Source organism: Furipterus horrens, unplaced genomic scaffold, assembly GCF_987537825.1.
Source record: "Furipterus horrens unplaced genomic scaffold, mFurHor1.1.pri manual_scaffold_7, whole genome shotgun sequence".
In the NCBI taxonomy this organism is placed as follows: Eukaryota; Metazoa; Chordata; class Mammalia; order Chiroptera; family Furipteridae; genus Furipterus; species Furipterus horrens.
Genome location: NW_028327177.1, coordinates 135,983,778 through 135,993,479, shown reverse-complemented (window position 1 = coordinate 135,993,479; position 9,702 = coordinate 135,983,778). Strand labels below are relative to the sequence as shown.

Here is a 9,702-nt window from a genome sequence, read left to right as displayed (position 1 = left end):
CTGTAGCATGAAAGTGGCCTTAATGTATGAATGCATTGGGCATGGCTATGCTCCAATTAGACTTTATTTACAAAAACAGGCGACAGGCTGAACTTGGCCCAGGAATCAGTAGTATGCCAACCTCTGACTTTGAGTAATATAGACGTATAATTTCTGTGGATTAGAAGGAAATACTATCATCATTCCATATTTGTTTATAAAGTATGTTTTACACACATTGTTTCATTTGCTTTTCATAATATGAGGTTTAGTGGGACATTATATTGTCCCATTCTTTACATAGATATTGACACAATGTGCTTTCCAAAATTGCATTCAGTTCCTGGTTTTGTTACATGTGTTGGAAACAGCCGTCATTTTCATTATTTTTGTTAAGATCTTTAGGAAGTTAAGTATTGGTTTGTGAAGCGTTCCTTCACACAAGTATCCAATACTAATTTACTTGTAGGTGAATTTCAGGAATTTATAGCATTATTAGATTTATTTATGTATTAAATATCCTGGGCTAATTAATCATGCAACTAGCTTGCATTTATATGTGTCATTTTTGTTTACATTTTAGGAGCTAGATATGCTATTAGGCTGCTGTCATTTTATCGAGTGTGAGAGGTTGACCCGGCGATGGAAAACTTCATTCTGTACGAGGAGATTGGCAGAGGAAGCAAGACCATTGTCTACAAAGGACGACGGAAGGGAACAATCAATTTTGTAGCTATTCTTTGCACTGATAAGTGCAAAAGGCCTGAAATAACCAATTGGGTAAGTCAAGTGTGTTTTTCTCCCTCTGGTAAGAGCGTAGTGTATAAACAGAAGCCACTGAACTCACAATGGCAAATGCCACCTTTTCAGTCTGGATGGGTGACCTTCTGTCTCTTTACTGCCACCAATCCTGAATAATGACTAATAAACATACCCAGGCCACTAACAAATAGAGTTTTGTTTGTTTTGGTAAGAGTCAGGGGAAATATATATAGTCTATATTAGATCATTTACTTTTAAATTTAGAGTATGATTATGAAGCTTTCCAAAGGAAGGGCTTCAGGTGAGAGTGACTGGGTATAAAACAGCTGTGCCATTTGAGAGCCCAGGCTCCTGGGACCAAGTCTAACGTTTTTATTGTGGTAAAATACACATGACACAAAATTTAGCATCTTACGCCATTTTTAAGTGTACGGCTCGGTGATATTAAGTACATGCACATTGCTCGGCAACCATTACCGTCTCCAGAACTCTTTTTTAGAGTTAATTTTTTTTACAGGAAGCTTTGGGTTCACAGAAAACTTAAGAGGAAGGTATAGAGTTTTCCCATAGACACCCACCCCCCGCGCCCGCACACATTAATAGCCTCCCCCATTATCAACATCCTTACAACAGTGGTACATTGTTATAATTGATGAAACCTCCACTGAAACATCAGACTCACCCCAAGTCTGTAGTTTACATTAGGGTTCATTTTTGGGGCTGTATATTCCATGGGTTTGGACACATGTGTAATGACATGTATCTCTCATTACATTATCATGCAGAAGAGTTTCATTGCCCTCAAAATCCTCTGTGCTCCAACTATTCATTCCTCCCCTTCCTCCCAATATCTGGCACCCACTGATCTTATTGTCTCCGTAGTTCTGCCTTTTCCAGAACGTCATATACGTAGTTGGAATCATACAGTATGTAGCCTTTTCGGGTTGGCTTCTGTGATGTAGACATAGAGGAATCTTAAATGCGTATTGCTGTCTGCGGTTTGTAGCTCATTTCTTTTTATCACGGAACATTATTCCTTTGCGTATATATACTGGTTTATTTGTTTACCTATTGAAGGGCATCTGGATTGCTTTCAGGTTTGAATAGCCTGCTGCAGACATCTTAAGTTTTCAAGCCCATTGGGTAAACACGAAGACTGGGATTGCTCAGTTGGCCAGAACTCTTTTCATCTTGCAAAACTGAAACACTATACACGTTAAGAAACAATTCCCCGGTTCCTCTTCCCCGGCTCCTGGCGACCCCTGTTGTACTTTCTGTCTCTGAAGCATACCTCAGATAAATGGGGTCATGCAACATCCGTTTTTTGGTGACGGACTTTTTTCACTTAGCGTAATGTCCTCAAGGTTCATCCGTGTTGGTTCATGGGTCAGAGTTTCTTTCCCTCGTATGTATCTCTCCCATTTTGCTTATCTCTTCGCCTGCCTGCGGACATTTATGTCGCTTCCACATGTTATCTGTTGGGACTAATGGCTGCTATGAACATGGGTATACACATTTTTGAGACTCTGCTTTCAATCCTTTATGTATCTACCCAGAAGTGGAATTGCTGGATTCTAGGGCAATTCTATGTTTATTTTTTTTGAGGAATCATCATATTGTTTGCACAGAGGCTGGATCATTTTGCATTTCCACCAACAGTAAAAAAAGGATCCCATTTCTCCACATCCTTGCCAATACTTACTTTCCATTTCTGTTTTTTTGAAAATAGACATACTGATGGGTGTGAGGGGGGTGCTGGCTTTTGAAAGGACAGTTGAGAGAAGACAGGTATAAGGGACAAGATGCAGGTTAGTCGGTAGGTTTGATGCTGCCGGGAACACAAGGAATTTCTCTTTTGATTAGGTTTTTCTCTGAGATGAGAAACGAAGTAATCAGAGGTGGTGGGATGGGCAGGCAGTGTCCGGGAAAGAAGCGTGAACAGTTACTTGGAGGGCTGACGGGCTGGGGCCCTGGTGATGAGGGATCATAAAGTGAAGGTGGGTCAGTCAGCACGGTTTGTATCTGCTTCCGCTGGCTGGGTGCATGCAGCGTGTGGAGGGTTGACTTCATCCAGAATCGGAGTGCTGGAGCGAGGGAGTGGGACGGGACTGAGGGGTGGCCACGGACTGGGAGCTGCAAAACAGGTTTGGACGTAGTATAGCTACTAATAAAAATCTAGCAGGGTTGTCCAATAGAAATACGATGGGGGCTACAAATTTAATTTTAATGTTCCTGGCAGCCACAGTGAAAAAGGAGAAATAGAAAGGTGAAATGCATTTTATTAATATATTTTACTTAATCCAATATATGCACTGTGTTATTCTAGTGTGCAATTGATATAGAAGTTATTAGTGAGATATTGTCCTTCCATTTTTGATATGAAGTGTTCAGCGTCTCATGTGTATTTTACACTTGGCGCTCACCTCTGCTCAGACTGGCTGCCTCTCAAGCACACAGCAGCCCTGCGTGGCGGAGTGGGGCCAGGTAGCAAGATTAAGGGAGCTAGGGGGCCCCTGTCCAAGTGATATATTGAGTGATGGGGAGGGTTGGGTGGGTGACCTGAATTCTATTGGAATTCCCGAGCCTCCTTCACTTTATTTTTATTTTTTAAAAGATTTTATTTATTTATATTTAGAGAGAGGGGAAGGGAGAGAGAAGGAGAGGGAGAGAAACACCAATGTGTGGTTGCCTCTCGCGTGCCCCCATCTGGGGACCTGGCTCACAACTCAGGCTTGTGTCTTGACTGGGAACCAAACCTGCAACCTTTTGGTTCTCAGTCTGGCGCTCAAGCTATTGAGCTGCACCCGCCAGGCCAAGCTGCCTTTATTTTTTCACCAGGATCTCCCCCTTCCCTGCCTGAATTGGTAGATATCTGTTTAAACATTCTCACCGAGCGTCCTCCCCATTCTGTGGTGGCCCTATGATTTGGAATTTATGTCAAAGTGCTCCTCAAAGCCTCTCTTGATCACATTGTTTTTGGTTTTTCTCATCTGTATTCTAAGTAATGTGGATTCATTTTCTTTTATTTGTGTTGTAAATATGAACCGACCTGGTTGTTTCCTTAATGTACCATCTTCTATTTAAAAATAGCTCTGGATGTCTACAAATTATGGGCCCATTGGTTGTGTTGAGTGACAGTAGAATTTGTATGTATTTTTAAAAAAGGAATTGGAAAACAAGGATTCAAAGTGTTTTGGCCATCATCAGCAATTCTGGGTCTCAGAGGTTTGCTCATCACACATATTTGTGGTTTTCCCATATTTCATGGGGTTTTAAAGGGAGAAACAAAACCCCCCAAATAAACTTAGTATTATTTTAATGGCTGGCTTTTGCATCTTTATCGTTGAATTTTTAATTCACTCTTGCTTTTGCTGCACAAGTATTCTTAGGATCTAATGGAAATTACATTTTAAGATGAGTGTGTTCATTTTAATGATTCCTCTTAATAACCTGAGTGAATTGATGATATTGGGATTCACTAAGAATGTTATTAAAAAGAAAATTGTAGAATCCTTTGGGAGTTCTTTATAAAGTATTATAAAAGTGCTACATCATCATTGTGGGAAATTTGGACAATATAGAAAAATGAATAAAAGAAAAAAAGCAACATTCTTCTATTACCTGCAGACAGTCACCTTTCTGTTTTGTTTCTTCTAGTCTTTTCTCCTATGAGTTTCAAAAAATAGTTGTCTTATTATATATATATAATTTTGTTTCTTCCCTTTTTCAATTAATATTATAACACTGTCATTTTCCATGTTGACATAAATTTAAATAAACATTTTAGTGTTGGCCTAATATTTTTAAAGTTAATATACAACTTATTTAACTATTATTATATTACTGAGCATTTAGGTTGTTATTACTTATTAAAGGTTTAAAAAAAATTATTCCTTTTTTTAATTATGAAAATAGTGTGTACTTAACACAGAAAATAGAAAAAGAGACATAGGAGTAAAAAACACACCAGTAATTCTACTCATTACAATAGCTTTTTTGGTGTATACCTTTCAGCTATTTTCCTATGAATAATATTTTTTTGCAATATTCTATATACCCAGATACACAAAACTAAATTGCACAAGTTTAAAAAAAATCATTTTTATGATAATACACTAAATTAGCATTTTTCCATGTGACTAGCCTTTATAACCATCATTCTGATGTCCATAAATAATTCCACCAAATGAATTCCAATTCCATTATTTTCTGACCCATGTCCCAATTGAGTATTCAGGTATTTTTTAATAGATGCAAGGGTTTTAAGAATTTTTTTTTTTTTTTTTTTTTAGTGTGACTGTTGTTTGTTTTCATAGGTGCGCCTCACCCATGAAATTAAACACCAGAATATTGTCACTTTTCACGAATGGTACGAAACCAGCAATCACCTCTGGCTGGTAGTGGAACTCTGCACAGGTAAGCCATGTTACGTAGGTCTTGTTACTTTCCTTTCTTCCTTTGCGAATGTAAGTGTGGATGCTGTTGGCCATGTTAACTTGAAAGTCTGTTGTTCAGTGGGTATTAGGGAAGGGTAAAGAGCTAAGATGTCTGGTAAGAGGACGATTTATGTAAAACCCAATTTGGGGTTTACTGGTATAAAATATTACTAAACCCTCTACATAAACATTTAGGAACATTTTCTAGTGGTAATTTATCAAACTGCCTTTTCCATTTAAACGAAGTATTTTAGGTCAACTAGCTATTAATTAGCTCATTAGTTGATAAGGTGATTTTTTTTTTAACAGAATACTTGCTCTTTGTAAAAGCTTAAGCAATGTGGAAAAGTTTAAAGATGAATCAACAAATACTACCACCCAGGAATAATTAGAGATTCACATGTTACAACCCTTGCCTCATCCGACTTTCTAGGACTAGCTACAGGGAGAAAGGCGACTAAATACATAGATATTACCTGGCTTTTAGGTTCAGTGTCTTCAGAGAAAAAAAAATGTACCTAGTACTAAGATTAGAATACTTCTGTTTATACAGTGAGTAAAATAAAGAATCATTAAATATTAAGATACATTGTAATTATTTCTAGTTTTATGAGTTACCTATTGGCACTTAGAGAGTTTGTAAAACTGAATCATAGAATAATTTTGTATATACCCTATTTCATTTTTCTGAATCAGTAGGGTTCTGTGGTTTAATTGCTTCCTAGGTGTACAGTACACACTGTTGTGGTCACCAGGGAACTTTCTCTGGGTTACTTTTTGCTTCCGACCCCCCGACCAGTGTAATAACCTACCCTGAATTTATGCTTGTTGTTTGCATTGAATTCCTCATGCATGAAAACAGAATAAACAAAACCAAAAATGCCTCCCAGCTTTGTCACAGTAATTCAGATTGAACTTTCAGATGCCAGCTAAGACTTCACTTTCTTTGAACCTGGCACTTAGATGGTAGAGATGTGCCTGGGGCCTTGGAAGGGTATAGGAATGGAAGTCCCCACGTGTCTTCCTTTGGCCCATCATTCCCTCAGCGGTGTGCACCAACGGTATGATTTTCAAACCGTTAAGGAAAGGCACTGCCTTTTTTCCTGTGCAGTCCTTTGCAGAATGTGACCTAACTTTGCATAGGAGTAACTGGGACTATACTTTGCATAGTGTGATTTAAATGCATTGTTAGGGTTAGTGGTTACAACAGATTTTTGCAGCTGTTCCCTTCCTGAGGGATCTGGAGAAATCCTTCCTCCCACCTGCTTCCTTCCTGACCAGTCATCCGGCCTGAGCTGGCCCAGGAGCGTGGACACGGATCCCTGATAGGGCGCTCGTTAGCCTGTGTGTTTCCCCAGCGAGGCTGTCGAGGTGTCCTGCTTTGATCATTTTTCTCATGCTCAGAATCTTCCAGCATGGATCCTCCTAGAGGCACTGTGGAACGCTGAGGGGTTAAAACAGGTGATTTAATCAACTTGCAGGTGGTTCCTTAGAAATGGTTATTGCTCAAGATGAAAACCTCCCAGAAGATGTTGTGAGAGAATTTGGGATGGACCTGATTACCGGCTTACATCATCTTCATCAACTTGGCATTCTCTTCTGTGACGTTTCTCCTGGGAAGGTAAAGTGTTGGTTTCCTAACTGCTTCTGTCTTCATTTGCAGAGCCTTCTCAAAGGTCTTTCTTTTTGGATACAATTTCAGTGATAGGATTTCTTGAAATTTTAAGTTAATATTTTTTTTTAAATAAAAGGAAATTATATGTTAGCTACCTATTTAGCTACCTATTGAAGTCCTTCTGGAATGCAGAATTTCCCCTCGTTTCAGAGCTCTGAGTAATTATTGTTGCTGCTGAAATGTATTGTGAATGATGAGGTCAATAGATCTATAAAATAAGACTCTTTTTTTAAAAAAAAGATTTTATTTATATTTAGAAAGACGGGAAGGGAGGGAGAAAGAGTTGGAGGGAAACATTGATGTGAGAGAGAAACATTGATTGGTTGCCTCTCGTACACACCCCGACTGGGGACCGAACTTGCAGCCCAGGGATATGCCACGACTGGGAGTCTTACCAGCAACCTGTCACCTTGTGGGACACTGCCCAACCCACCGAGCCACACCAATCCGGGCAAGACTCTTCATTCTTAATAGTACACAATTGTGAGCTATTATTTTATTTTGATAATGGTGTTTTTGGCTATTCATGTGTGATTCCTGATATTATGGATCAACAATTTTCTTTTTTTGTTAAACTAATTATCTGTCACTAAATATGCTCCATTGTATTGTCAAAAACCCTACTTATTTTCTTGGTCACAGTCGACACTGACATTTAGGAGCTGTGTGCCCTGGGCGAGTTATCCTTTTTGTCTCTCCCTGACTTCATTCTTGTCTGTGGGTGATTGTAAGGATTACATATTATATTTAGGAGAAGCTCCTGGGACACTTTCTGGTACATAGTGTGCCCTCAATCAGTGAAATCAATTATTATCTTTATAAGTACATACTTTTAGGGATTGTATTTATTACCAGCCTAAGTTACTCCTTTTCCTTTGTTAACGTGTACACAAGGAAGTGAGAAATTGAACATTTTGTTGACAAACATTATAAGATATATGTATAAAAACATAATTAAACCTAAAAAATGCCATAAAAACTTCTCAAATGAATAAGAATTTTTGTTTGAAATATTCATGCACTTGCCTGAAGTCTACAGCCCCTTAATTGTTGGGTGTATAGGCCTGAAAGCAGCCATAGGCAGTATATAAATGCCGAGGTGTGGTTTGTTTCAATAAAACTTTATTCGTGGACATTGACATTTGAATTTCACATAATTTGCACGTGTCAAGAAATATCTTATTTCGTTTCTTCAACCATTTAGAAAAGACAAAATCACTCGTAGCTGATGCCTGCACAGAAACAGGTACTGGCTGGGTCATGGCCCAGAGGCCGTGTGCCAAGTGCTGTGTGGGAGCTCCTTAGTGAGGTCTAGTATCAGCTGTTTATCATCTGGGACATTCAGGCTGATAGGTAACGTGACTTGTATTCTAGAGCTGGGGTCGGCCGAGTTCGGGCAGGATGCTCGTTTCTGTCAATGAAGTTTTGGAACACAGCCACACGCTTTTGTTTATTTTATTGTTGACGGCTGCGGAGCTTAGTAGTTGGGCCAGAGACCTATGGCTTGCAAAGTCTGAAAGATTTACTAACTTAAAAAAAAAAAAATTGCTCACCCCTCCCACCGGTTCTCAAAGTGTGTTTCCTAGACCAGCAGCATTGGTAGTACCTGGGACTCATAGGCAACACAGGTTCTTGAACGAGCCTCAGACCTGTTGATTCAAAACCTCTGGGGTGTGGTAAGGACTAGTGGTTTTTCTCAAAGTGTCTTCTGAGGATTCTGGTGCTCAAAAGCATTTAAGTCACTGGGGAATTTTAACAGACATCCTTAGTATTTGTGATCAGAGGTTAAAGGCAAATTTCACATTGCTTTTAAAAACAAAAAGCCAGCTGGCTCATTGCAACTTCTCATAAATATTTTTAATGACTCTAGAGAAAAAATTAAAAGTAATAGAACACTGGTTCCTGGCATGGCTTCAGCAATCAACAGATGACTTCTAATCACAAATTATATTAGACTTGAGAGCTTAGCACATGCCAGTCACTATTCAAAGCCCTGTGCCTATATAACCTTAGCTAATCCTCACAATAGTCTGAAGAGCTAAGGATAACTTTTTTCATTGTATACGTGAAGAGACTGAGCTTTAGAAAAGTTAAGTAAATTCTCCAGGTCAGATTGCCTATAGGTGGTAAGCCTGTGGCTCAAATTGAGATCTCTAACTTTAAGACCTTAGTTTACACCATATATTATATAAACAACCTGTCTGGCAGGTGTATTTTCAAGTCTTTCCTTAGCTGTCAAGGAGGATTAGAGCATATAGATTGTTCCACATATGATACATTGTTCGTAAAGCCTGAGGTTTTCCTCCTAGGTTATATGATGTGTTTATTATATGTATCTGAGAGTGGCCCATTTAATATTTGACTATTCTTATTAAAATGTTGGATTTATCTTTCTTTAGCTTCTTAAAAAAAAAGAAGTGTAAGCATTTAATTTTACGAGTTGTGATGAAGCAGGGAAGCCAGTCTTCAAAGTGCCTCAGTGAGGTTATAAGAGGTACTGGGGTAAGTGTACACTGAAGTGTTTTCTGAATTGTTTAATCTCTACAGATACTCTTGGAGGGGCCGGGCACCCTGAAGTTCAGTAACTTCTGCCTGGCAAAAGCGGAAGGTGAAAACTTGGAAGAGTTCTTTGCGTTGATGGCGGCCGAGGAAGGAGGAGGGGACAGCGGCGAAAACGTGCTGAAGAAAAACATGAAAAGTAGAGTCAAAGGTCTGTGCAGCGTTTTAAAGTCATAACTCTAGTTGGGGGCCACCTAAGTTCTAGTATTAGGGGATGATGTTGACCTTTCCTGTTGCTGGTCAAATAATGTGTGGATAATAATAAGGACCAGGAGAAGTCTGGGTACAGGG

General features: G+C 39.0%; 1 protein-coding gene across 1 annotated transcript in view; it reads left to right on the top strand.

The window, feature by feature from the left end:
* Positions 1 to 566: 566 nt before the first annotated feature.
* The window catches only part of ULK4 (unc-51 like kinase 4), a 311,468-nt gene continuing 302,332 nt past the window's right edge, over positions 567 to 9,702 (top strand). The window contains exons 1-4 of the mRNA XM_090284953.1: positions 567 to 759; positions 5,058 to 5,157; positions 6,659 to 6,798; positions 9,400 to 9,562. Of these exons, the coding sequence (XP_090141079.1) occupies positions 622 to 759; positions 5,058 to 5,157; positions 6,659 to 6,798; positions 9,400 to 9,562 (541 nt within the window). The 5' untranslated portion in view covers positions 567 to 621. The remainder of the gene's footprint in view (positions 760 to 5,057; positions 5,158 to 6,658; positions 6,799 to 9,399; positions 9,563 to 9,702) is intronic.